We start from the raw sequence: 26,454 nt of genomic DNA, 5'->3' as shown, positions 1-26,454 counted from the left end.
GCTGCTGGGAAGGCTGCGGGACATCCCTGCTTTTCTCTACACCCCCCACCCCCTCCATCCCGGCCTCAAAATCAGGCCAACTCCATCGTTCAGACGCGATCAGCACCGTCACGAAGACGGGTGCGAGCGCGAGGAACGCTCTGGGATGAGACAAACCGCCCTCCCGGAAATAAATCTTTGGCAACGCGAATTCATCAGACCTGCCAGTAAAGCTCTAACAAGCCACCCATCGCGTGAGCACAGGGGTGCTGAGTAGAGAGCAAGCGAATGGGCTGCGTTTTTGAAGCCCCGCTCCTGTGGTCTGTCCGCCTGCGCAGACGCAGACACCTGCGCGGGAAGTCTGACACTCTTGAGCCACAGCTGCTCAGAGACGCACACAGCGGGTCGCACAGGAACGCACACGCCCCTCACGCGCGCGCTAACAGGGCAACCCAGACACGTGCACGCAACCGGGCCTACCACGCACATAAGACAAGACCGAGATAGTCAAGCTCAGCTCTCTATACGCTTGCAAAACCACAGGCACACTTACTCTTACCCTACCGAGCCACCCCCCATCGCAGACCCCGTGGCAGCCTGGATGCAGCAGCCTGTTACTTCTCAGCCCCTCGAGCACTTCAGTCTCACTCGAATGCGATTTAAACTCCAAGTCAAAGAGCTCTGCTGTCTGAAGAATTACAGGACCTCCAAAGTAATAACCAGCCGAGTTCTCCCTCCCTCTCACGGCGACACTCCAGAGGAGGGTCTGGGAAAACCACACCGGGCAGTCGGCGTTCGGGGGAGAGCGGGCGTGAGTCTGCACAGCAGCCTGCCCGCCGGACGCCCAGCCGGACGCCCCCCAGCCCAGGCTGGTCCTTCAGGAGGCACGCGCCGCGCCCGATCCGCCATCCCCCCCCGCGGACTCCTACTCCTCTTCCCAGTGCGGCTGTCCTGTGACGAGCCGCTTCTGAACCTTCGCTACAACGACGGAGTTCGCTCCGGTCTCCGCTCCGGTGACAGCGCGTCGTCGGGAGGCGAAGGGAACTGCTCTCTCCTGGGTGAGTCTGCACCCGCGCTCAATTTGCTGCGGTCCAGGACTGACTAGCCCGGCTGCGCTGGGGTAGACTGCGATCATCACACACACCCAGCGCTGCACTTACTTCACTGCTCTCTTAAGAGCAGGAAGGCAAACACAGGGCGATTTTTTTAAGACCTCGGGAACAAATCTGAAAATTCTATTTTCGGTTTATGAATTTACACCACGAGAACAGTTTTTCACGAGAAAAGTCGCAGCTTTCGGAAACAGAGGGATGGGTGTGCTGTGCTGAGGCGTCCAGGGCTGTTATCGGGGGGTAGAAAATAATTAGACTACACGCCTCTGTAACAACACAGCTTCCTTGCTCTGACAGAAGCCCTTGCTGTGATTCGGCTCAGCATAAAAGCCCGAAGATGCAAAAAACCACAAGCTGCTTGAACTGTGGCCTCCCTCGCCAACCACAGAGTCACCGTGGCTCTGGATGTGAAATCGGGGGTCAGATTCCCACGGCTTGAGCTATACTCATCAGCAGCTGACATAACCTGCAGATACCTCCCTTAAAATCAAGGACCCTATAACAGGAATAATAATATAGAGCATATAACTCGCCACTGGACCAGCTGTCCTCCCGGTGTAACAGGACCGGACCTGACCCACTGGACCAGCTGTCCTCCTGGTGTAACAGGACTGGACCTGAACCACTGGACCAGCTGTCCTCCCGGTGTAACAAGACTGGACCTGAACCACTGGACCAGCTGTCCTCCCGGTGTAACAGGACTGGACCTGAACCACTGGACCAGCTGTCCTCCCGGTGTAACAAGACTGGACCTGAACCACTGGACCAGCTGTCCTCCTGGTGTAACAGGACTGGACCTGAACCACTGGACCAGCTGTCCTCCTGGTGTAACAAACCCTGAACTTGAAGCTAATGGCAGTGTAATCACTTTCCCTCAAAAACACAATCTCAGGGCTGAATTTCTGAAATGCTCCTTTATAACTTTCTGTTGCTGACTAAACTAGACGCAAACTTATTAAAAGGAGTCAAGCGTTTTTTCTGCTCTTATGAAGATGCTTACATATAAAAAAAAATAATGTATCAGAGCTTAGGCCAATGACAATTCTCAACAAACTCACTAAGAGGAAAACAGCCTTTGTTTAACTTGGAACATGACATGATGATGTAAAGCTACAAAAGGTACACATTACACTATTACATAACTAACAATACACACAAATATCAAATTTCTACTATTAACATTACTATACTGCGGCTTCAAAAGGAACGATATGCATCTCGTACAGCAGCATGGCTGCAAATTCATTCCAAAAACGTGTGCCGTCACTGATAAAGCAGCAGCCACACAGAGGATGCAAAACCAACCACTTTCTGCACAACACCTCTGATAGAGATGCAGCGCCGAGGCTTCAGATTACAAATGACACTTCATTTTCACAGATAAAACAGCGAACAAAACAGCAGCAGGTCTCGCCTCCCCGTTTTTCCAACACGTTTTTAATAAGAGGAAGTTCTCGGTCTGCTGGGGTACCCGTCGGCACGAAGCCTCGGATCGGGGGGGCACCTGGGAAAGAGCTCCCGCGCTCCGGCCCCGGGGATCATACTTACCCCTGCTGGGGAGGTGTCCCGAGCGCAGCGGACTCCGGGCGGCCAGGCACTCCGGCTCGAACCCTCGGAACTCGTCGCCCTGCGAGAGACGGGACAGGATCGTCAGTGAGGGCGTTAAAACCGCACAGCGCGCCGAGTAAGACTGGACTGGGAATGCTGGGAAAGAGCGCACTAAAAAAACGTGGCGTTAAAATAACACCACTCCCGGACCAGTGCAGAGCAGGGCGACGCGGAGATGCTTTAATACAATCAATACGGACAACATCAAGCAACACTTCATTTCCATCAAGGTGTAAATAGCACTGTTTCCAACATCAGAACACAGAGGACGGTACAGAAGACAGCCACACAGCATGAACCACAGACCGGAGATGGGGCTAATGTGAGGACAAGCTTTGAGCATGACACCGGGTCCGGGTCAGGTACTGACTGTCTGCGAACTGGGCTGGATTCACTAGGGGGGCAGCGTACAGAGGGACAGCCACACCTTGCAGCACAACCATTCGGGGAAAAAAAATTAAAAAAATAAAAGCTTTTAATCCAGCATTCAATCTTCCAGACAAACATGTTAGTTTAAAAAAGCCCGTTCTTTAAATTACACATTAACTTAAAAAATGTTTCAGCCAACAAGGGCCATGTAGTAAAAACACTCGCCCCAATGTTATTCATAATTGGGGAAAAAAAAAACAAGCTGACACGCTGTCTCTCTTCACAATAAGGGAAGGCTTCAGGAAAAGGACTTCTGGGACACTCTCGTCCACTCCATTCCACGGACAGATGAGCTCACGAAGGGACCCGATTCAACTCTTCGAAACCCTCAGGGGCGGCGACACAGTGCGCCCAGCTCTCGCGGCTTCTTCGGTTTGCGGACATTGAGGGGAAAGGCTTTTAAAGGCAAGGACAGAGCTTCTTTACACAAAGGGGTGCGGGAGCGGGGAACAAAGCGCCCCGTCAACCTGCAGAGCGCCGGGCTTCTTTCACGAAACGGCTGGACGGGACCCCCGATCAGTCTGCTACGAGACGGAGCTGAGGGGGTCCCCCCTTCTGTGTCGCGTCTCAAACGGTGGAGGGAGGGGGCAGGAGTGTGGAGCCGTCCCTCGCGGACTGAGCGTCCTTCCTCAGTGTCCTTCCTCAAAGCGCCCACATGCCAGAGCCCCACCTCCCGTGTCAGCCATACAGCAAGCTGGGGGGGGGGAGAGGAAGCTCTTCAGCTCCCCAGTAAAAAAAAAAAAACGCCAAGTTGCAATCCGATCGGAGGAAGAGTGCCAGCTGTGCTTCCTTACTTTTAAGATGCAGGAGAGAGCGAACAATCTCAACCCATGTGGCCCCCCCCTCCCTCGGCTGCACGGGCAGCCCTGGTCCCGGAGAACCCGCGAACCCGGCCAGCGAGCAGAGGCCCGGCAAGCTCACCAGCACCTCTTCCTTAAGACGCCGAGTCCACGGAGCTCTCCAGGGGCTCAGAATCACAGGCCCGCGGGCCGAGCCACCGTGCTCGTCCGAGACCGAGGACAAACCGCGGCCCTGATCTCGCCCGCAGGCGCGGTCCGGCAGCCAGGCCGGAGACCTCCAGGAGACACGGATACAGGAGGAGATCGACAAGCACGGCACTCCGCGGAGTCGCCCCGTTCAAACTGGCACAGGGGTCCACACTCCTTCACTCTTCCTCAGGAGCGCCGGAGGGAGGAGGAGGAGGAGCCCAGTGAGATCAGGAGCCCTTAGGCCCAGCCAGCCTGTGTGATATTCATTAGCTAATTGACCCCCGAGTCTCACACTGCTGGTCTCGAAACAACACGGCTGGGCAGCTTGTTCTACCCTGTCGCCACTCTTTATGTAAATACTCGCCTCCTCTTCACTGCTTTAAAGGGGAACAGAAACGCTATTTTTATTCTTCGAGGTTAGAAAGAGGAGTGCATCTCAAACCACAACAACAGCTAAACGCACAGTAACTTGTAACTTGCCAAACCTCCAAATTGACTTCACAACATAGACAACGTTTCCAGGTGTACGCAGCGCCACGTTCCCGCGAGGTGAAGTGGCCCCTATTGCATTTGTAAACCTTTTCTGTACCATCAATAAATTTAGTTTGTTAGTGAGATTTAATAACTGGTCTGAGCAGATGCTGACTGGAGTTCCCCTTTAAATCTGCTGGCCTGGGGACCTGGGGCGCACATTGACTGCAGCGATCTGGGCAACGACTCTGCTCAAGAGAACAGCAGCAGTGCCCTCACCCAGAGTTCGAACCCTTAACCTTCCCTCTACCAGTCCAGAGCCCCTGACCACACTGCTGCCTGCATGTGAACACTGGAACCTGTTTTGGACCAGATCATGTCAACCTTTGAACCAGACCCACTGACGGGGGTGATCAGAGTGCAGTACTGTACCACCTGCGACTCGAACCCGTGACCCTCCAGTGACAGGTGCAGAGCCCCGACTGATCGCCCACACTGCTGCCTGCATGTCAGCACGGTAACCATCTTTATAAATCCATCAAGTCACCTGAGAACGAGTGCTTAACAGCGACAACCTGGGGCCCCGTTCATAAGACGACTGGAGCGAGCCGAGCCGAGAGCTTTACCCAGGAGACAAAAGAGGAAGTTCCCAGCTGGGATTTGAACCCGCAACCTCCCGATCCGGAGTCCAGACTCCCTGACCTTGACTCCATGTTCCACCTCAGACTGGGGGGGGGACTCCCCTCCTTCCCCGCAGGGAAAAACCTGCCTCTCCCATGGAAATTTGGATCTTACACCAACGAGCTTTTTTAAAAAAGTTAAAGCAGTCGGGAATGCACAGATCACCCGCTGTAACTAGAGTGGATTTCTTTTTAATATCAAATAGCTATCCTAAATCGAGGAGTGGATTTGAATATTACAGTATGTCATACAGATGAAATACCCCCCAGCACCACCACCAAGCAACACTGCCTTCAGTGCTTACAGCTCCTAAATACAGTGCAGAAAGGTGCGTGATAATTCGCCGCACTGACAGCACTCACATGCATTATTACTTCAGTTGTCGCCCTTCTTTTAATCCTTCAGCGATCTGAACACAACCAGCCGGACCACCCCACGGTCTGAACACGACACCAGGTGCGGGCCACTCGTGTCCGAGGGCTATGCAGCGAGTGCAGCTCAGGCAAAACCACAACAGGGGCCCGCCTGCGCTTCTCCTGTGGGGAGGGGACCTGAAACGCACCGGGGCTCGGTACCACCGCTGTCACCGCGGGTCAAAGCGTGATCCCCAGCTCTAGCCGGGGCCCACTCCCAGCCGGGCAAAAAAACACGCGGGGCAGGGTGCCGTGTGCCCCCGCAGACCAACATCGCACCGCGCTAGCCGCCAAAATAATAAAAAAAAAGGCAACGAGATATCTAAACTTTTCTGTGCCATTGTGCCATTGGTCCAAACCGGCAGCTGATGAGGAGTTGGGCGGCTAACACACGGGTGGGTTTTTTTTTTTTCATTTCACCGCCTCGATGAGCCACTTCCACGCACCGGCGTGGGCCGGCCACCTGCATGCTCACCGGCCAGTCTCTCTCGGAGGGGCGAGGGGCGGAAAGGGGGTCACCCAGCCGCCCCCCGCAGCCCTCTCCGGGCTCCTCGGGTTTCCCTCCTTCACCCCGTTACCGCCCCCCGCTCGGCTCGGCGGCACCGCGGCCGCCCGGAGAGCCAGCAGTGCGCTTTACAGAGAGAGATCAGCGGCTCGGCTGAGCGGGGAAATGACACAACACACACAGGCACACACAAACACACAACAGCCGTGCTGGTGCGGGAAAAAAAGCCCTCGCAGATTTCATCAGTAGCGGTACATACAAACACACAAACACACACAACACCTCTGCTCAGCGCGAACCGCGTATGAGCACCGCAGAAACGCCACCGGCCTCCTCTCCCGAGGAAGGCAGCCCCCCCCCGGCCGCGGCTCACCTCCTCGCTGGAGCTGGAGCAGTAGCCGGCCTCCCGCCAGCGGCCGCGGTGCGCCGCCAGGCAGAGCAGGCGGGCGAGGGACGGGTCTTCGGCGGGCGCGGGTCCGAGGCTGCCGGGCCTCAGGCCTCCGGCGGCCGCCTCCCCGGCTCCGAGCGCCCCCCGGCCGATCTGCGAGCGCTTCTCCGACCTCAGCCGGCTGCGGGAACCCCACGGCCGGCCCGGGAAGCGGCCCCGGGGCACGGCCGTGCCGTTCGGGCCTCCCCCAGCGGCCGCGGTCGCAGGTACCGCTGCCGCCATCATTAAAACTTCAACACAAACAACAGCTCGAGAGAGAACCGACGGCGCGGGGGAGACTAGAGGGGAAGGGCGCGAGGAGGGGGGGGGGTTAGCTCGTGGGAGCCAATGGTCGACTGGGAAACTGAGTCTTTTTTGGCGGCCTTACCACGCCAGAAATCTACACCAGTACCTCTCTTTCCCTTCAAGTGCAAACCGAAACTAAAACCTGGGGGGGTTAAACGCCTTCGCCCGGTTGCTGCTGCGCCCGGATCTCCCATGCAAATAAATAAAACACGCGGTCTTCCAGGTACCGGGGACGGGTGAGATCTGTGCACGCCGGAGCCGGATGGACTTCATTACCCAGTGGCCTCAGCGGTCGAGGCCCCGCTCGAGCCCAGCGCTCAAGCTGGCGTCACGCCTCTGAACTACAACCCCCAGCGTGCATCAGTGCACTGTGTGCGCCCAGACTGTGCTGTGCCGGGTTTGACAGTCGAGGGGCTGTAGTTTCATGTTAATCTGCTCTTCACGGGCACAGTAAATAAAGGAGTGTACCCTGCTGTCATTTCATTTCCTGAAATTCCAAGTTTAAATATGTACGTTTATATCGTTGCCTAATCAACCGCCGTGCGCTCGTCCAAATTCGAGAGGTCATCATTTTATAGAAGATTAGATATGACGGCGTTTCTTAAACAGGAGAAGCACCGAGAGTGTTTGGGAATCTCCTTCGGCTTGCGGGTGATGTCGTTTCCCATCGTATGGCCTTTTCACGGTGCCATGAGAGCTCTTGTCGATTAAATGAAGGGGATCTTTAATTTATCCGGCGAGGGCAGAGTGGGATTTAGCCAGGAGCCGCCTGCTCTTATAAACAGCGCCAGGGCACCTTTACCGATGAAGTAGGAAGGACGTTGTCTTATTCCCTCACCGGAATATGTGCCATCTCCTCCAGCACAGTGTCCCTGATCACTAGAGCGCCCAACCACCTGACAGCCCTCCCCCCCACCCGGTCTCTAGGACAGGGTCTTGGGGGGCTGGAGTCTATTCCAGCACACAATGAGCACAAGGCAGGGAACACCCTGCACAGGACACCAGTCCATCACAGGACACACTCACACACACACCCTGGACAGGACACCAGTCCATCACAGGACACACACACACACACACACCCTGGACAGGACACCAGTCCATCACAGGACACACTCACACACCCTGGACAGGACGCCAGTCCATCACAGGACACACTCACACACACACCCTGGACAGGACACCAGTCCATCACAGGAGACAGACAGACACTCACACTCACACTAATTTCCCCAGAAGCCAATAGACCCACCAGCACGCCTCTGGACTGTGAGAAGAAACCAGAGCACCCAGAGGAAACCCACACGAGGCTGGGGAGAACATGCAGACTCCACACAGACAGTGGAATTGAACCCAGGATCCCAGTGCTGCGAGGCAGCAATGCTGACCCCTGCGCCACTGTGCCCAGTTATCTCTTATTCAACACGTGTGTGGTTTTCCTTCTTACAGCTGAAACTAACACTCCAACACTCCCTTCATTTAAGTCCTGAAGCATGCTGGGGGGGTAAATGGCTTCGGGGAAAATTGACCCTGGTGTGAAAAACAGAAGACGCCAGACCAGGGGTGTTATTCCAACCTCAACCGTTAGGTTCCTGGTGGGACTAATTGATTGATCGCATATTCATATCTTGGCCCCGATGTGTTTTATTAGTAACATTGCCTTTAACAAAGCGTTTTGAGCTTTACAGGAACTGTAATAGACCTAACATCCTGTGCATGTCTGACTAAGGAAATATTGAGGTTAATTGTTTATTTGATGACTGAGGTTGGAAGAAAACTCAGAGACACTTCCTGGAGGAAGCGAGTCTCACACCCTGCCTGCGTGACCTACAGAGCCCTCGCGCTCTGCGGCAGCAGAAATAAAACTACAACTCCCAGGCTGCACTGCGCCCTCAGCCCTCGCCTATAAGGAAGCGGAACTGAGAATCCAGAACTGTGTGTTGTTTTTTGTGTTAAGGAAGTGGGGAGCTGTTGTTCGTTTTCTGCCTGAGATCTTCGCTTTTTACTCATCAGCGGGCGAAAAAGGTAAGCTCTTTAACGAGTAATCTTTTCAAGTAAAGCATGATATAGCCGGTGCTGTTTCTACAGCCGACTAGGGTTTAGCTGCTCTGAGCGCCGTCGCGGGTCTAAGATACTTTTTTACATCAGCCACGGGAGGTTGACGCCTTCACCTAAGGGCTGCTTTTGCTCTTGAGGAGGTTTGCGGTGAGCAGATGGTTCAGAGCGCGATATAGCGGCGATCTGTGGGCTGGTCTGGGAGATGGCGTGAATGTTAACGGGGCTCCGAGCGATCAAACCAGCCGAGAGAGAGAGACTGGTGACTCCGACAATGGGAAAGTACCGGACACTCGGATCAGCGAGGAAACTGGCGCCCGGCTGTGCTGGAAGTTTTTCTACAGGTGGCCCCTGAAGCCGAGGGCCAGTTGTCGGATATCTAAACCGCTAAACTTTTACAAATTCTGCTTTTTGTTTATTTTTGGGTTGTTTTTTTTTTGCATCTCCCGAAAGCCACTGACCGATCAGCAGGGCGACCACCCAGGAATCGGGAGGAGAGGCCGTCAGAGCGTCGCCATTTCTCGCCATGAACCTGGAGCGCGTCCCCAATGAGGAGAAGCTGAGCCTCTGCAGGAAATACTACCTTGGTGAGGGGGTGAGCGTGCAGCCTGGCGCTGTGTGCTGGGCCTGACTCCGGCTTGGTCACCGGCGCTGATCGACTGGAAGGAGTCCCATCCACTCCACTCCTCTCTCCTTTCTGTCCATCTTTCCCTTCTGTCTCCCCATCTCGCTGACCTCTCCTCTCCCTACCCCCCTCTCTCTCTCTCTTCCTTTCTGCTCTCTAACACTTCTCCCTTCTTTCTTCCCCATCTCCCCTCTGACGCGTCTCCCATCTCCTTTCTGCTCTCACTGCTCTCCTCTCCTGTGTCTCAGGGGGCTTTGCGCTGCTGCCCTTCCTGTGGCTGGTCAACGTGGTCTGGTTCTTCAGGGAGGCCTTCCTGAAGCCTGCCTACGCCGAGCAGCCGGCCCTCCGGAAGTGTGAGTATCCATGGGGTGGGCCCCCCAGTCTGTGGCGAGACGCTCTGCCCCTCTGAGAGTTTGTGCGGTCAGGGGACGGGGGGGCTGGCCGGAGGGGCACGTCCACCGCTCTTGGGGGGCTGGTAACATGAAAACGCTGCAGTGTCTTAAACAGCCGGGTGAAGCCCGCGATCCGCGAGCCGAGATCTCCTTCTCCGTTCGCGGTCGCTGGGGGCGTCGTCCCGGCTGACCGCCTCTCTGCTTCCCCGCTCTCGCCCTGCAGACGTGAAGCGGTCAGCGCTGGGGCTGCTGCTGTGGGTGGCCGTGCTGACCACCTGGATCACCATCTTCCAGCACTTCCGGGCGCAGTGGGGCGAGGTGGCCGACTACCTGTCCTTCACCATCCCGCTGGGCATCCCCTGACGCCGCCGGCGCCGGAGGGAGGGGCTCCTTCTGACCGGGAACCGCGCCCCTCTCTTCCGGGAGGCTGCAGTCCGGTCGGTCTGCGCTAGAGCAACCCTAACCAATCGGAACGCCTCGGACTGTTCGCTCAAACACCCGAGAGATTGGTTATCGACACCTCAGGCCTGGCTCGGTAGATGAGTTCTTCACTCGATTAAAGGGGCCCACCTCTGATCACCTGCTGCCAACGGTACAAATTTAACCAAGTGTCCGTGGAGACGGCTCTCACGGCCCTCCCCCTAGACTGGATCACGCCTGACGATCTCCGATGTTCTTGTGCGCAGACAGAAGTAAGCGACTACGTACGTGGAAGAAAAGGTGCTTTGTCCTGGAAATGTAAAGGGTTCAGTTTGTATCCCTCCTCACCTCCACTAGTCAGGAATCTGCCGTCTTGCTTCTAATGCCAAGCTATAGCAAAGGTAGGGATGCAGCCGGCTGTTTCAGCGGCTCTTTACAGGAGCCCCCTGTAAATGAGCTGTGACTGATCAATTGGCCGTGTTCCTGAGAATCGGTTAAATGGTTTACTCGATCACTTGCTTAATTATGTGATTATTCCTACTCCTGAAGACCAGTTAAACAAAGGGTTGGAGCTTAGTTAATTAAGTTTAATTGACCCTTAATTGCCATGCTCCTTTAAATCAATTAAACAATTAAGGTGTTGTTGGAGTCAAAGACTCGGAATGCAAGGAAACAGACCATGTTTTCCTACTGCTGCACGTTTCCAGGAATGACATTGCGAATTTCTCCATTCGCTGAGAAATCAGGAAATTGTCAGACTAGTTTTTATTCTGCAAGCCTTGAGTATTTGTTTCTTTCTTTCACTTTGTTGCATTTTCATTTTCTCAATTTGTTTAACACTGAGGCTCTGTCTGACTTCTTTAATCTTCAAATTAAACACTAACCTGTAAGTGCGATAGCGATTCTCGTTTTCATTCCACCAAAAGAGTATCGTTCCTGACATCAGTCTCTGCACACCCACCCCTCTGAGGTGAAGGTGATGGTGGGGAAAGGGAGACCACACACACACACCCCAAACCCGGTTTCCCCCAGACACTCAGCTCTGTTAGATATCCTACTCATTAATCACTCTTGTTTATTTTTTTTGGTATGTCAATAATTAACATAGTAAGTAGTAAGATTAATTAAGTAGTAAGAAGAAACAGTCAGTATCATTTCTGTGTTTTGTTTAATCTGATTTATTATTTGAAAACTTATTTTATTTTTGAAAAATTATTTTTTAAATATATCAAATTCTATTAAAAACACATCCATGTATGAATGATGGGCGATGGTTAATGAGAGTGTGATTCCTCCTGGACTTCATGCAAGAGCTCGTCCACCCTGCTGCAAGAAAATACAAAAAAAACTTAGACGTTGAATTTGTACAAGTATCTGCGTCCTACAGGCAGTCTGACTGAGCCACAGCAGACAGGGACATGGGCACACATGCTGATCCGTTTGCAAGTGTATTAATCCTTTCAAAATGAAACGCCACAGTTTAGTTTACTGGAAACTCATCTCTTCTCCAACTGCCTCCTGCTCCCAGCACTGATCTGCAGAGGCTAAAGTCTACCAGCTATGACTTGTTAAACCTGGAGTCTCCAATCCAGCAGGAATTTTATAGTGAACCATTAAGAGACCTGTAATCAGCTAAATGGCATCATCAAGAGATGAGATAAAAATAATATCATTCAGCCTCCAAAGACCACGGTTCCTCAACTGAACAATATTACTCACTGATGAATAACACACAAAGCCTTCCCCTTCTTAAAGATATGTAAAGTCTCTCCGGAATGGGATAGTGACAGAGACACAGCAGAGCATTCAAACTTGTAGAAAAAAACAATTAACTGTTATTCTGATTTCCTATATGCCCTCCCTCCTTCTGTATATTTTAGATACAAGTGAAAAGGGGGGTACTGTCAGGCATGTGAGTCCATAAAGCAGGAAATCCCTGCCCTTCTCCAGAAGCAGATAAAGAGGAGGTGCTGGATTAGAGCTGTGCAGGAGCCTGCACTCTGCTCACCTGAGCTGCTCTATCACCTGCTCCCTCTGCCACCTCAGCACCTGCAGCAAGGGGTCGTCCTCAAACTCCAGCCCGTCCGAATCTGGGGAAAGGAGACACGGCGTGTCAGGAGAGCCCGCAAAGGAGAGGGCACACAGCACGTCAGGAGAGCCCACGAGGGAGAGGAGACACAGCACGTCAGGAGAGCCCTAAGGAAGAGATTTGAATTTTAACTGAACTAATAAGTTGCCAGTTTTTTTTTAATGCAACAGTTAAAATGCAACTTCCATCACGTTTTAGAGCCTGAAAAACACAGACGGCTCAGATTAATCCTGATGCTCCTCAGTTCAGGGTTTGGCCGTGTAACAGAGCTGGGCTGCAGTATAGCCCGGCAGGCGTGTGGGTCTCTGGGAGCAGGACTGGATCAGCGCTGCCCCCTTTCTGCGGCGCAGTGAGAAATGAGCTGCGAAGACTCTCTGGCCTCCGGTGCGAGAGGGAGGAGCTGATCTCTTACCTTCGGCATCCTGCAGCAGCTGAGCGACGACCTCGGAGGGCTGAGGCTCTCCTGGCGCAGGAGTGGAGGACTCTGGGAGAGAGGAGGGGGCGTCTCTCTGGGGATCCGGGGTCTGGGAGCGCTGGGACCCAGGCGGGGAATTTGGAGGGGAAAACAGCACCTCGGACACGACCTGGTCAGGACAGCACAGCGCAGTCCATCAGCGGAAAACACTGCAGAGACCGGACTGGCAGAAACTTCTCAGAACCGCCGCGGGCATCCTCACGAAGCCTTAGACCCTGCTACAGCACCAGCTGCCTCCGGAGGGCTATGCTTGTGCCCTTGTGCGTTTCTTCACGCAACACATCACACGCAACACAACGCAATCACACGCACTCCCGAACAACAGCGGACGGCGACAAGCGGATTTCGACTCTTATTGGACTCGCATAAACGGCGCTTCAGACGTGAAGGGTAGAGGCTCGGGTCACGAGGCCGGTGTCGCCGGGACGCCGGTTCTCCTACCTGGCCCAGGGCGCTGTGCACCGGAGAGGCCGGGGCGGCTTCCCTCCTCGAGCCCGGACCCCCTCTCTGGGCTTGGGCCGGCCCGCGGGGCTTGTGGCTGTCCCGTGCCCGGCGGGCGCTGGCGCTGGCGCTCTCTCTGCCCTGTCCAGACGCCCTCCGCTCCGGGCGGGACGCCCCTGCCGCTCCGGCCTCCTTCGTCCCAACTCCCGGAGGACTCTGGGAGCTCCCCTTCGAGCCCCTGCCCGGGGGCGGTGGGGGCTCGGCAGACGGGGGAGGGTCGGCCGCTGGGGGGGACCCCGGGGCGGGGTGCGGGGGCTGCAGGGGGCAGGGCAGGATGTCGCAGAGCAGGTGCAGGTGGGCGGGCACGTCGGGCGGGCCGTGCCCCGGAGGAGGATGGGAAGCGATCAGGGCCGGGCTGGCGACGGGGAAGGACGGGGGGGCCGGCGTCGGTGATCCCGGACCCCTGCTCTCTCGGGGGGAGGCGTCCAGGTGAGGGGCTCCCCGCTGAGACGTCACCGCGGGGCGAAAGCTGTGCGATTCCTTTGCAGGGGGGTAAAGCGGAACAGAATCACCCGAAAATCGCCGTCCTGTTCCAGGAAGGACAAACCACTTCTCCATCAGCTGGAGACGTCAAAACTCAGAACCGAACCAGTAAATTAGATCTGCAGTGACTCCAGGGTCTCTGGGTCTGTCACGGGCGTCAGTACAAAGTGCCTCTGTCTGGTTTTCCTGTCCAGTTAACGACACGTCACTGCCTGCAAGCTGGTCAGGCGACATCAAACAGCGGCTCCGGCCCTGAGTCCTGATGGGACAGACTGAACGGCGCGTCTCCCTGGAGACTTGGAGTCTGGGAGCGTTGGGAGAGAGCGGGACAGCTGCCCAGGTTCAAAGCTCACTAACCAAGGAAAACCCCAAACATTCACTCGAACCCCCACCTGCATGCGGTCGGTGGGCAGGATGTCCTGGGGCACCAGCAGGGGGCGCTCTCGGGCCAGCTCCATCTTCCTGCGCAGGCGCCACTGGAAGAGGATGTCGTCCTCCGGACGAGGGCGCCCCCCCGCAGAGGGGCGTGGCAGAGGAGCCAGCGTCACCAATCCTTCAACACAGGAGAGAGAGGGAGAGAGAAAGGTTGAGAGAGGAGGGTGGAAATAGTGAGAGCCAGGTGAAGAGAGAGAGAGGGTGAGCGAGAGTGAGAGAAGGGAAGGGATAAAGTGTGAGGGAAAGAGAGTGAGAGGAGCAAGAAAGGGTGGAGACGGGGAGTGAGAGAGGGAGACAGAGGGCCGGAGGAGGAGCAGGGGGACAGCAGGAAGAGAGCGCTGGGGAGGAGTGGCCGAGAGAGAAAAACAATGCACTGTTGCACTGATCCGGGTCACCGGGGCTGTAGGAACTAAGACTGGCGCTGCAGTCTGAAGCAGAGCAACTATTTCATTTACACTTAAATCACAGCCACGTGTCCAACAAGGAGCTCAGCTGTGATTCACAGATCCGGCAACATCCACAACACATCCACAGTTTCACTCCCAGCAATGATGGAAGGGACCTGCTTGGACACAGAATCACATCTTTCTCATCAACCCTTCAGAACCTCCAAATCCCATTCTTCAAACTGCACCCCCCTCCCCCAGACCTACCAGTGGTAGGGTCGAGGAGACTGGGAACCGTGGGCCTGCGGACCGGCTCATCCATGCTGAAGCGGGAGGACGAGTCCAGGGTGCCCAGGCCTTCAGAGCTCACAGGGATGGAGCTGCTGCTGAGAGAGGTCTCGCTGCCGGGACATCGGACAGGAGAAACCGCCGTCAGGGGGGTGTGGGACAAACTACCACCCGTCCAAGGATTCAGACTCCTCAGGTGCACGTCAGCCCAGCGGGCTTGAGAGAGGCTCTCGAACCCGAGCTCAGGAGAGGAGAACACGGGACATGCGTTTGTAGCGGAGACCAGAGGCAGTTGCGCTGGGATGCGTCAGGGAAGACCCGTGTGCCAAGATGCTGCCAAGCCACCCTACCTCCTCTGCACCAGCCGCCTGGCCCTCTCCTGGAGCCGCAGGATCTCCGGGTCTCTGGGGTCACGTGGGGAGCCGTCCGACAGAGCCTGGGGGAGCACAGGCAGGGAACACGGCCCACACCTTCAACACCATCATCATCATCATCACTGAGACAGCAGTGTACTCACACACCCTCAACACTGGCTCAGCAATGAAGACAGGGCAGCAGGAAAAAAAATTCTCAAAGCTGTTATGGGGCATATAGCCCCAGTACCATCCTGCCTGGGGATCGTAATTTAAGTTAGGATATGGGGGGGACAGTATTCAGTCTGATATTTTTTGTATTAAGTTACATTCTGTGATTCTGTTTCTCCTTAGGAAAGGAGTTAAACAGCTTCAATCTATAATTTCACTCCAGCAGTTATATCACCCTGCAGCTCCCAGCTGGCAGCCCACTGGAGCTCAGCAGTGTGAGCCTGGTCAGTACCTGGAGGGGAGACTCCTGGGAAAGCCGAGGCTGCTGCTTGAAGAGGTGTTAGTGGGGCCAGTAGGGGGCACTCACCATGCAGTGAGGGCTGCACACTGGTGGTGGTGGAGGGGGTCCCTGTTTCCTAGAAAGCACTGTGAGTGGAGTGCCCAGAAAAGGAATTTGTTTTGAGCAGGTCTGCCTGCAGTGGCAGCTGTGCCCACTTGGTGGCGAGAGGCTCCTGCTTTAACTTTAATCCCCCGAGTCCCTGCGCTGGATCTAGACTGTTTAATGGCAATGGGTTGAAATTAAACACCTCGCAGCCCTCAGCCCCCAGGCCAGCCTCCTGCAATCGGCCGCAGCGTCAGGCTGGGCCGGGCAGAGGAGGGCGGGAGCAGACCGGGGAGACGGACTCACCGCGGGGCTGAGGTCCAGCGCGGCTCTGGGCGGGGAGACGGGGGGGCTGAGCCGGGACCGCGCCGCGGGGCTGGGGGGAGAGGGAGAGAGGGACCGCGCCGCCCGGCGGGCCGTCGAGGAGCCTGCAAAGACAGCGCGACGCAGAGTGAGGCCACGGCCCTCCGCTCCGTCCCAGGAATCAGTCCCCAAGATCCCTGCCCCGGGAACGCCGAGCCGGCAGAGCACAGGAGAGGGGAGAGGAAAGCGGGGCGCACCTTTCTCGGACGTCAGCGCAGAGGGGGAGCTGGAAGGCGGCGAGGCGGGCAGCCACCAGAACCGCGCCCCCTCTCCCTCTGAGGCTGCGGAGCGCCGGCGCTCCTCTCGGCTCTGCGGCCGCCCGCGCCGGAAGCGCTCGACGTACCTGGGGAGGAGACGCGGAGCGGTCAGGGCAGAGGGGCGTCAGCGAGGTCCGCTGGGAGCCTAGTGCACTGCAGACTCGGAGCCTGATGGGCCTCGGATGTCAGAGCCCACAGCTCGTCAAGCCCATCCAATTAGTTACCGGGAGCTGGGCTGAACGAACAGCCACAGACCATGAAGCTCTGGCACAAGGAGGCCCATCCCAGAATCAGAGCCAGACGCTCCGGAAGGGCAACACAGACAGCTGAAAGGAACAGGACTCCCGTTTTAGTCCTGGTTGGAAGGGATTACACATAGGACCTATTGAAAAATCCTGAAAGGCTGCTGACGAAGTCGACCCAGAAGACTATTTCGGCCCAGTGGACCAGAAACCGTGGACACAGGTGGAAACTAACAGGGCGTGCATCCAGGACTTCAACCAGAAAGCCTATTTTTACACCAATGGTGGTGGTGGGAGGTATCGAACTGTGTGCTTGAAGACAGTTCCCCGGGATTATTCAGGAAACAGCTGGATGAGATAACTGGATCCTCTGAGCTGCTAAGAAACCCATCGAGCCAGATGGGTCCCACGGCCTCCCCTTGTTTACAACCCTCACTGGCCACCGTACACCTCACCTTGCCAAGACAGAGTCTTCCCTCGGGCCTACAGGTCCTGCCCAAGCCTGGGGCTTTCCTGCTGGGGCTGCAGGCGGAGGAGCGTCGGCGCCGGGGGAGGGGGCGCAGTCGGCCCCCTGGGGGGAGCCGAGGTCCGTGGAAGGCCAGGACTCGGAGAAGCTGGGCTGGGGGTCTGCGGCTGGGGGGCCGGCCGGGAGCAGGCGGTTGGAAGCCGCCAGCAGGAATCGCTCGTCTGCGGGGCTCAGCGTGTCCGGCGGTGGGGGGGGACTGGGGGGCCGGGAGAGACGGACGGGGCTGAGGGCCTGTGGGGGGCAGAGAGCGCGAGAGATTGAAACTGAGATGGCAGGGGAATAGGCTAGAATAAGTCTGAAGGGAAGGAGGGATGGAGGGAGGAGACAGAAAAAACAACAGATCTTCTCTCTTACTCTCAAGGGTTATAAATCTGGAGGGCTATTATAGATTAGCCCTTTCCTCAGTATAATTACTTGGAGAAACCAAGGCTCCCTTTAATACTGCAACCAAAGCAGATCAGGTTGTCTCTCTTGCCATCCCATTCAAAACGGCCTGAACCAAACTCCAGACATCCAGTTCCGGCAACGGGTTTACTCAGACAAGCCCTGTAGCAGGCAGCGAGAGCTGGAGCGGACCGGCTCAACTCCCACACCCGGTGCTCACCGTCCTCCTCTCCGGCCTGGGCAGCGTCTTGGCACGGGAGGGGTTGTAGTGGGTCTTGGACAAGGGCGGATCGGGAGGGAAAGGGTTCTGCCTGGAGAACACAGCACCACTGTGGAGGGGAGAGGAAGAGCAGGACAGGTCAGTGTCATACAGCACCGGGCTCCACCCACACACCACACACACACCCACACCCACACCCCCCCCACACACACACGCCAGGGCCAGTTTCCCAGAAGGCAATTAACTGTCTTTGAGCTGTGGGATGAAACCAGAGCACCTGGAGGAAACCCACCTGAACACAGGGAGAACATACAGACTCCACACAGACAGCACCCCGGGGTCCCAGCGCTGTGAGGCAGCTTCTCACCTTGATTTCATGTCTCCTTCGATACGTGCTCGCTGCCGGCGGCTTCTCTCCCTGTCCTGCCCCGACCTCCGCGCTGCTCCTGAGCGCCAGCAGCCGGCCGGGCCCGGAGGAGGCCCGCAGACCCGCACGCTGATCCCACGGCCACGCAGGCACCTGCTAACAACCTCACGGCTGGGGGCTGGAGGCTGGACGCCAGGACGTCACGCCTGGTGCCGATCTATCGCCGCAGTGCTGTCACCGGAATTCGCTTAAAATGAGAAACAAACACCCAGTGCGTCTTGCGTTAGTTTAGTGGAGGTACAACTGAGCTTTTCTGTTGCTTGTACTCTGAAAACCCTCAACTGTGTGGTATTATGAAAGTTTCAGCACTATAATAACCGATTATTGTTGTTTTGACTGTCAAAAGTGATCCGTAACGAAGACGGTCACGAGTTTTAAAACGCCGTGTTTAAGGGAGACAAATAATAATTTTACAACAGGCCTTCGTGTACACGTAAAGAACCTTAATCTCCAAACTGCGATACCGTGTAATAGCTGTCAGCTGTAAAAAATAAGATGCAAGTTATTTACCTCCGCTCTCTTCGAGTCTCCATTTCACCCCAACCGTAACCAAACAGCGCGCGCTTCCGGAGGCTCCGGCTCGTCGCCCGGCAACCGCACCCAATGCAGCCAGTGAAAACTACGCTTCCCATAATGCATTTAGGTGCTTTTTTTAAAAAACTATTTTGAGAAATAGAAAATAAGTTAGATTATAGATGGAAACAAAAATAACCCTGAATTCACCTTTAATGTAACACAATTATGGTTTTTAAGGCTCCATATGAATGAAAAAGATTCATCTTGAGCTTGATTAATATTCTGGGAAATGTAGTTTTAGAGCACAGACAGGCGCTTTCCCCGTATTAGCCAATCATATTGACGTAATTCGATGAGTGACAGGATGATTGAGCAATGAAAGTGGGAGGCAGCCTTCGGTTTCCACCAATAGCTGAAGAGTGATCGGGTTGCGCGCGGAAGAGGAACGTCTTTTGGGAAACTGTCTGGGTAAACAAAAATATTTGATTTTAAAATGATGGTGTCTTTTTAAGTTGTCACCGTTTCCTTACCGAGGTGTTTTTGCTGTTATAGCACATGCAGCCTTGGCGATATACACAGAAATGAAAATTGTTTTGCTTCCTAAATGACGTCTACGTGTAAAGTCTATGTGATCACTTTGCTTTTTATAACCGTACCTACGTGGTCGGGTTTGATGTCGCTGCGATCTGCACGGCTACCATGAAAGGGGATCAGGTCTATTAATTAACTGTCTTAGTCAGGGAGGAAGACGTGCGGCAGGACTCTTTCTTTTTTGTCATACCATTTCTGTAAATGAATACAGTGCACAATAATATGAAACTCCTCTGCATTGAAAACTTTAAAATGGGCACTACCCTGCCGCTCCTATTGGCTAGGGTTGGAAATGACGCCTTAAAGTCTACGTTAAATGAGTACCCCATAACGTAGCTCTCCGGTTAAGTCTGCAGAAACCGTCAGGATTTTGATTGCGCTCGTTAACCGATCGAGTCGTGATAAGTTTAATCGGGTTATGTCGGCGATCCCGCCCGTCGCCCTCTCTGTTTTGGGATGTTTTTAGACCTGGAGGGGGGCACGGTACTGTCCCCCACCCCGGGGAAACCGGAGCCGATCTGGTTCAGTCAGGTTCTGACCTGTTGGTCCCCGTTGTTCCTCGGGCTGCTCCTTTTAAAGAAGTCTGCTCTTTGCTCTCTTTTTACTTGAAAGTGACTTGTCTTCTTCCCGGCGTTCCAGGAGAGAAGGAGCTGTGGCCTCCGAGCCTCTCGGGCCGATCCACCATGCTGCCCATGAAGATCAAAACTGAGAAGCCAGGTGAGGGACGTGGAACGCAGCCACAGTGGCCTGGGTCGTTCCCGGTCCACTTTCCTGCCTCTTTGGTGCCGTTTGACCCTCCAGCGCCAGTCGCCCATAAGCCCCAATGCAGATCGGCGTGCTCTGTGTGGATGGGAGTCTGATCTGTTGGCCTTTGTGGCCATGAAGAAATTAACCTCTCAGACTGCGCGGTAAATAAACACACAAGCCGGGCGTTGGGCTGGGGCTCGGCTCAGGCGTGCCAGCGGAAAAGAGGCATTATTAGTGTAGCCTGTGAAAATAAGGCAAAGCACTTGGGATAACCCATCGGCAAGCTACTCGCTGTAGTCATTGGCTCTGTAGTACAGGCCAGGAGCCAGACCCTTGCAGGACAGATATGAACTACGGGTCACCATTCGGAAGCCACTGTTCTCAGGGAATAATGATCTCCTCTGTCCCCTCTTGCAGATGTGGAGGCGGTCAGCGCCAGGAGCAGGCTGGAAGCGGTCCTGCAGGGCCTGGTGGAGAAGAGTGACAGCGAGAGGTTCGTGACTTTGTGCCAGATCAGCATCTTAAAGACTACGGCTGTACCCAGCTGCTTCCGAGCAGGTCTGGTGACACCAGGAGGACAGCCGGTCCAGTGGTTCAGGTCCAGTCCTGTTACACCAGGAGGACAACCGGTCCGGTGGTTCAGGTCCAGTCTGCATACTAATGGTGCCTGTTTTACTCTGTGTCTTGCAGGGAGCAGAACGAGGAGGACTCTGGGAAGATGGGAGCAGACTCGCTGAGCAAGTAGGTAGTTGATCTGAGTTAATGAGCATGTGGTTACTAAACATGAAGTAAAATTAAAGTTGCTTCAGCCACTGAGCACCATGCAGACATCCCCTTCTCTTTCTTTTCTACACAATCAACAATCTAAGAATAATAATCTGTCATTCTTGATGTCAGACAGGAGTTTGTTTCCCTGGGGAGGGTTTAAAATGCTTCGCACGGTCATTTGGAGAGTAACGTCACTCTGGATGAGGAGTGAGCTCCAGGCTTTTGTTTATTCCTAAATCATTCCCCTCTGAATCTCTGGAATGCCCTGCAGCCGACAGAAACAGCACAGGAATCTCGGTGCGTTTATTGTCCGTAGGATTTGTGGGATTGGGTGCTCGGCAGCCCCTTCGGGAGCCGCGGGGGAGTCGTTTCTGTGCCGTGGTGAGATTCCAGACGTTCGGCACATTTCCTCTAATTCGTTCTCCGCTGTGCTTTGCTCCGCAGGGACCTGTCTCCGTCCTCCGCGGGGAAACGGTGAGTCTGTGGCGGTGGGCCGCCTGCGCTCAGGGGGGAGTGGGGGCCGTCGGGCGGGGCGCTGCAGAGGGAGGTCTGGTGGCGGTAGTGATGATGTCATCGGGACCCCCTCGCTCACGCCTCTGCGCCTCTCGTCCCGCAGGCCCTCCTCGCGCCTCCCGCAGCACCGCCGCAAGAAGAGGAAGGAGATGGACGACGGGCTGGCGGAGAGCAGCCAGCACAAACCCAGTGAGAGCGGCCCCCTTCGCCTCTGTCCTCTCCCCCCCGTGACCCCGCCTCCCTCGTCACCCCCTGCCTCTGGCCCCGCCTCCCTCGTCACCCCCTTCCTCTGGCCCCGCCTCCCTCGTCACCCCCCGCCTCTGGCTCCGCCTCCCTCGTCACCCCCGCCTCCGCCCTCGGCTTTGTCTCGCCTGTCTCTCTGCCCCACGGGGCCACTGTTTCACGCACACTCTCTGTCTCCGCCTGTGTTTCTCCCCGTCTCTCCTGGGACGTCCCACTGCCGGCCTCTCTCTCCATCTCTCCCTCTCCCCCCGGCAGACACCTACATCATCAAGCTGTTCGACCGCAGCGTGGACCTGGCCCAGTTCACCAGCAGCACCCCACTGTACCCCATCTGCCGCGCCTGGATGAGGAACAACCCCTCGGTCCGTGAGAGAGCGGGGTCCCCCAGCCCCCCACCCAGCCTGGTGGAGGAAGAGGTGAGCCGCCAAGGTGGGGGGGTGGTGGGAGGGGCAGAGACAGTCACAGCCCTTTACACAAAGCGTGGCAGGGGTGTGAAACAGCTGCAAGACCTCCCTGGATCAGTGAGGCAGGCTGGACAGTCCAAATGGATGACCCAGTGGTTCAGAACCCATCCAGTCACCAGGTGGTCCGGGCCTGAGGGGGGAAGGTTGCAGGGGTACCCTGTCTAGCTGTAGCTGAGAGCCTCCTGGCGTGTCCCTGTCTCCCAGGTGGCGGACATGCTGAACGGAACCGGGACCAACGTGTACCGCCTGCCCCCGCCCACGCCCTGCGCCGTCGCCGCCCACAGAGAGCCCATCAGCCTGCGCATCCCGCCGATAGAGAAGGCCCCCGTCAGCGAGGTGAGCCCCGCAGTCCTGGGGCGCCAGATGGGAGCCCCGCTCTCTGGGGGGAGGTACGAGGTACGAGCCCCGCTCTCTGCGATGTTGTAGGGTGCGAGTCGGGTGACTCCTCCACGGCACACAGCTGTTCTGGGTGTCATGTCCCTGTTGGGCCAGCAGGTGTCTCCCTTGCTCTGCTCTGTCCTGCGCCGTGTTCTTGCTCTGACTCGGCTCGCTGTCGCCTGCAGGTCTGTGCCACGCCCCCCGCGCCCTCGGCCCTGATGTTCAACCACATGGAGCACTGGAAGAGAGTCCGGCAGAAGTAGGTCTCGCGCCGGTGCCCCCAAGGAGTTCCCCCCCCTCTCTCTCCTGGCTGTTTAATCCCCCTCCGTCCCCGTCCCACTCCCCGTCCCACTGCCCGTCCGGGCCTGCGGCTCTCGCCACTGTCTGGCCGCCTGGGCCGCTCGGCCTGCTGGGACGCTGGGTGAACGGTGGCGCGGGGGCCGCGGGGGGGCGATGGCTGCCCACGCCGAGACGGCGGAGGCCGGAGCTCGACCCGTGCCGCCCGCCCTTTCTGGCTCCGTTTCTCCGCGGTCTTATTTTCACGGCCGGTCTCGTTTCCTGCAGGTGGAAGGAAGCTTCCGGAAGGAACCAGCTCCGCTACAGCGAGAGCATCAAGGTCCTGAAGGAGATGTACGAGCGTTAGGGCGTCCTGGGGCGTCCGGGGGCACGGACCGGCGCCCCCTCGCCCCGAGCAGGAGTGGCAGCTCCCTGGGGGCACTCTGGGCCGCGGGCAGACCACGGGCTGTACCAGCCTCCTCTGGGGGAGGGCGGGGGAGCGTCTTCACCACAGAGACTCTAGTGCCACAGCTTATTGTTTTACTGACGTCACTGCGGGCTTGTTTCCTAGCCAGCTGCTTCCTCTGGGGGCAGATCGTTCCCGATATAAAGAAACTTCACGCAATTTAATAAAAACCGCAGTTTCTGTTTTTGTGGCGTCTTGCTTTCAGTTCTGAAGCCTCCCCCTGTCTTCACCGGCTCACGATGGGCTCCGTGTCCTGGGGAAAGGTAACCCAGTCCTCTGTTCTCCCATGCTCGCGATGTTCAATCTTTTCTTTACAATTCTAACAAATCCTGTAACTAGGGCACAATCTAAATTAATCCTGTGTAGAGGCACGTTCACATTTCCCATTTCAATCCCTTGGACCACGATACTAGAATTACACAAGGAGTGATCAGAAAAGGGCAGTGTGCCTGCAACAACAGATGACTGTGCTGCTCCAGTAGCCCTCACTATCTGAATTTCTCTTTGATCCTTCAGTTCTCCAGTTAACGAAACTAACCCTTTCACAATGGAAGGCTCATAACCAGGATGGGGAGTACTGTCCCTTGTCGAAGGACCGACAACATGGGAGACAGCCTGGCTAAGCCCTACACTCAGCTTGCTGCTGCCCACGTTTCAAGGACATGCAGTCAGCAGTAACATGACCTCTCCTGTGACAGTTAAAACAGTCCCGCTCCTCTTCAGGACGTGAGGAACTAGTTTTTAGTGGGGTAGACTGAGGTTGTGAACTGAAAGTAGACAAAGTCTTTTCCACATGCGCAGAAGATGTTTTTGTGCGCGAGCACAAACTCGTCTGCCAAAAGAGTGGCTTGTGACAAGGAAGACACTTTTGGTTCACTTAAACAGACAACCACGCATTCAGGCAAACAGTTCTTAAATTCTGCTAAGAGCATTAACTCGCACAATGAGTTAAAGTCGCTCACTTCACTGGCTACAGACCATTTATCAAAGAGAATTCCCTTTTCTCTGGCGAATTCAACAAATGTTTGGCCTGACACTTCACAATGATTTCGGAAGCGTGGTCTATAAGCTTCAGGAACTAATTCGTAAGCCCGTAATATAGCAGCCTTCACAGTAGCGTAATGCAAACTTTCTTCTAAGGAAAGTGTAGAGCACACTTCCTGAGCTTTGCCCACTAGTCTACACTGCAACAGCAGTGACCAGACCTCCTTAGGCCAGCGAAGCGATGTGGCAATGTGCTCGAATGCACCAGCGTGCTACCGCTGTGCTGGTGAACTTCTACCGCTGCACCATCGAGAGCGTCCTCTCCAACGGGATCACCGTGTGGTACGGCAGCACCTCTTCTCGAGAGAGGAAGGCACTGCAGAGAATGGTCAATATGGCCCAGAAGATCATCGGCTGTGGTCTCACCGAGATTCAACAGCTCTATGAGGACCGCTGCCATGGTAGAATTATGGCCATCACAGAGGACAGTCACCACCCCGGGCATGAGCTCTTCACCCCACTGCCCTCAGGCAAGAGATACAAGAGCATACGGACACTGACCACCAGATTCCTCAATAGCTTCTACCCACAAGCAGTGCGATTGGAGAACACATTTGGCCATGCCCCTCGGACCACACCTACACCATCTACCTCATTATGATTTCTTATTTATTGCACATCTCCAGTCGTTGTTTACACGTCTGCATTGTTTACATTCAAACTGTTTACTTGTACATTGTCTTGATGCACTATCTGCACTTTGTGTTTTTACACTTTTTAACAACCGAGAGACTTTCTGTCAGTAAGAAACCCATTGTACTAGCGCACGTACCGGTTACATACGGCAATAAATTTCAAGTTCAAAGTACGAATCAACTTCCGACTCCCTGAATAGAGGGACTAAAGCACTGTGCTTACTTACATCGAAGGTGGTCGAGAGTGGATCTTCCACAGGAGACACTAGAGGCCTCGGAGTGGGGCGGCTGCGCACCAGGAGCATTCTTTCTCGCTTCCAGCTCAAGCTGTCGGAGCTTGACCTCTGTCTCCGCCTCGATCTCCAAGGCGCAATTCAAATTCTGCCTGGCGCACCTGGGCTTTTTCCTGCGCCTCCAGGTGCAAGCGGGCCAGACGAACTTTGGGGCGAGTTGCTTTTTGACCCAGTGGAGTCTGGAGAGAATGGTTCAAAGGGAGGCAATGGCCTTGACCTCAGCCACCCCCGGCACCTGGTCCTGTTCTTCAGAAGTCCTAGCAGGGTTAGCACCAGCCCCAGGAGAACTGGCATCCTTGCTCGGTAGTACAACGACCTCTAACTCCACCAGTCCATCCATCACAGCTCTCTTGATGGCCCTTTCAAGAGCTTCTCCGATACCTGAATACAATTCGTCCTTCCTACACCTGTCCAGCTGCTCAAAGGAAGGTTCCTCCACAAACTTTCACAAATCAAAAGCAGACATAATTACAGCACCTTGCCAAAACACAATCCAGATCTCCTAAACCTGCTCTTATCCCACAGAAAATACCAAATGACGCTTACCAGTCCCAGAATGCACAAAAGTACAAACACCAAAATTATGCAACCGAACGTCAATCCTTAGGATGGGAATGTGAGATCCCGGACGAGCCCCCAATAATGTTACCACCCCAAGTGTCTAGGGGTAAAGGGGTGTAACATTTAAGCGCTTTGAGAAGCCACCTTTAAAGGCGCTATATAAAATAAAGTTTATTATTATTATTATTTAGGATCATTTTTGGAAGCAGGTGGGGTCTGGTGAGGGACTAGGAAGCGCGAGAACAAGGGTCAGTGCAAAAGTGAGGATTTTAAGGTGAGTAACTGGGTGTAATTGGAGACAATAACACACAGGGAGAGGGAGCTAGAGCAGTGCCAAAGAAAAGAAAATCACACACAAAATGGAGCTGGCTAGGAAGGTGAGGGAAAGCTGACCTGACTACAGAAGAAAACCCGAAACACACGGTCTTCAGCGTCTTCAACAGCCTAGCTAACCTCCCCTGACTCCCCAAAACCACACAAGACAAACAGCACTCACCCGTCCTAAACTAGTGTGACTAGTACAAGAATCAACTACGTGTGTGCAAAATGTACCCAACAACCTGAA

The 26,454-nt window shown here is 55.3% G+C and overlaps 4 protein-coding genes across 9 annotated transcripts in view; 2 read left to right on the top strand and 2 right to left on the bottom strand.

Annotated features, from left to right (window-relative positions):
* Positions 1 to 6,929, bottom strand: part of kmt2bb (lysine (K)-specific methyltransferase 2Bb) — a 43,936-nt gene extending 37,007 nt beyond the window's left edge. For all 4 annotated transcript variants that reach the window (XM_069185265.1, XM_069185267.1, XM_069185268.1 and 1 more), the window contains exons 1-2: positions 6,561 to 6,929; positions 2,640 to 2,718 (exon numbers count right to left, since the gene is read on the bottom strand). In XM_069185265.1, the coding sequence (XP_069041366.1) occupies positions 2,640 to 2,718; positions 6,561 to 6,860 (379 nt within the window). In that variant the 5' untranslated portion in view covers positions 6,861 to 6,929. The remainder of the gene's footprint in view (positions 1 to 2,639; positions 2,719 to 6,560) is intronic.
* Positions 6,930 to 8,823: 1,894 nt separating this feature from the next.
* Positions 8,824 to 11,308, top strand: psenen (presenilin enhancer, gamma-secretase subunit). Its single transcript, XM_069185386.1, has 4 exons — positions 8,824 to 8,945; positions 9,429 to 9,562; positions 9,849 to 9,953; positions 10,216 to 11,308. The coding sequence occupies exons 2-4, from the start codon at positions 9,502 to 9,504 to the stop codon at positions 10,353 to 10,355; spliced, it is 306 nt and encodes a 101-aa protein (XP_069041487.1). The 5' UTR covers positions 8,824 to 8,945; positions 9,429 to 9,501; the 3' UTR covers positions 10,356 to 11,308.
* A 258-nt stretch (positions 11,309 to 11,566) lies between these two features.
* proser3 (proline and serine rich 3) lies at positions 11,567 to 18,980 on the bottom strand. 2 transcript variants are annotated; one of them, XM_069185307.1, is made up of 13 exons: positions 18,905 to 18,980; positions 18,335 to 18,581; positions 17,968 to 18,076; positions 17,293 to 17,594; positions 16,536 to 16,681; positions 16,282 to 16,403; positions 15,420 to 15,505; positions 15,049 to 15,182; positions 14,353 to 14,513; positions 13,418 to 13,957; positions 12,914 to 13,085; positions 12,421 to 12,502; positions 11,567 to 11,738 (listed from the first exon to the last, which is right to left on the bottom strand). In XM_069185307.1, the coding sequence occupies exons 2-13, from the start codon at positions 18,343 to 18,345 to the stop codon at positions 11,687 to 11,689; spliced, it is 1,917 nt and encodes a 638-aa protein (XP_069041408.1). In that variant the 5' UTR covers positions 18,346 to 18,581; positions 18,905 to 18,980; the 3' UTR covers positions 11,567 to 11,686. The 2 variants fall into 2 exon arrangements, with proteins under 2 accessions (XP_069041408.1, XP_069041409.1); XM_069185308.1 differs by having other exon boundaries at positions 11,567 to 11,735.
* Positions 18,981 to 19,292: 312 nt separating this feature from the next.
* On the top strand, positions 19,293 to 23,540 carry lin37 (lin-37 DREAM MuvB core complex component). 2 transcript variants are annotated; one of them, XM_006641528.2, is made up of 10 exons: positions 19,293 to 19,378; positions 20,141 to 20,218; positions 20,666 to 20,741; positions 20,939 to 20,989; positions 21,461 to 21,490; positions 21,633 to 21,718; positions 22,028 to 22,188; positions 22,441 to 22,572; positions 22,800 to 22,873; positions 23,179 to 23,540. In XM_006641528.2, exons 2-10 carry the CDS (start codon positions 20,185 to 20,187, stop codon positions 23,255 to 23,257), a joined length of 723 nt encoding a protein of 240 aa, XP_006641591.1. In that variant the 5' UTR covers positions 19,293 to 19,378; positions 20,141 to 20,184; the 3' UTR covers positions 23,258 to 23,540. The 2 variants fall into 2 exon arrangements, with proteins under 2 accessions (XP_006641591.1, XP_015191880.1); XM_015336394.1 differs by having other exon boundaries at positions 22,441 to 22,632.
* Positions 23,541 to 26,454: the final 2,914 nt, after the last annotated feature.

Source organism: Lepisosteus oculatus, chromosome 27 (assembly GCF_040954835.1).
Source record: "Lepisosteus oculatus isolate fLepOcu1 chromosome 27, fLepOcu1.hap2, whole genome shotgun sequence".
NCBI lineage: Eukaryota > Metazoa > Chordata > Actinopteri > Semionotiformes > Lepisosteidae > Lepisosteus > Lepisosteus oculatus.
The sequence above is the reverse complement of the archived record's forward strand: the minus strand, read 5'-3'. Positions and strand labels throughout refer to the sequence as shown.

Excerpts from the sequence above, each read along its gene's own strand:
- psenen (XM_069185386.1), top strand. The coding sequence starts at position 9,502 with ATGAACCTGGAGCGCGTCCCCAATGAGGAGAAGCTGAGCCTCTGCAGG. Across the intron at positions 9,563-9,848 it reads CTGCAGGAAATACTACCTTG|GGGGCTTTGCGCTGCTGCCC; the intron begins GTGAGGGGGTGA and ends CCTGTGTCTCAG. Across the intron at positions 9,954-10,215 it reads GCAGCCGGCCCTCCGGAAGT|ACGTGAAGCGGTCAGCGCTG; the intron begins GTGAGTATCCAT and ends CTCGCCCTGCAG.
- proser3 (XM_069185307.1), bottom strand. Across the intron at positions 17,595-17,967 it reads CCAGGCCGGAGAGGAGGACG|GCCCTCAGCCCCGTCCGTCT; the intron begins GTGAGCACCGGG and ends TGCCCCCCACAG. Across the intron at positions 15,183-15,419 it reads AGGCGGCTGGTGCAGAGGAG|CGAGACCTCTCTCAGCAGCA; the intron begins GTAGGGTGGCTT and ends ATGTCCCGGCAG.
- lin37 (XM_015336394.1), top strand. The coding sequence starts at position 20,185 with ATGCTGCCCATGAAGATCAAAACTGAGAAGCCAG. Across the intron at positions 20,742-20,938 it reads GAGAAGAGTGACAGCGAGAG|GGAGCAGAACGAGGAGGACT; the intron begins GTTCGTGACTTT and ends TGTGTCTTGCAG. Across the intron at positions 22,633-22,799 it reads TCTCTGGGGGGAGGTACGAG|GTCTGTGCCACGCCCCCCGC; the intron begins GTACGAGCCCCG and ends TGTCGCCTGCAG.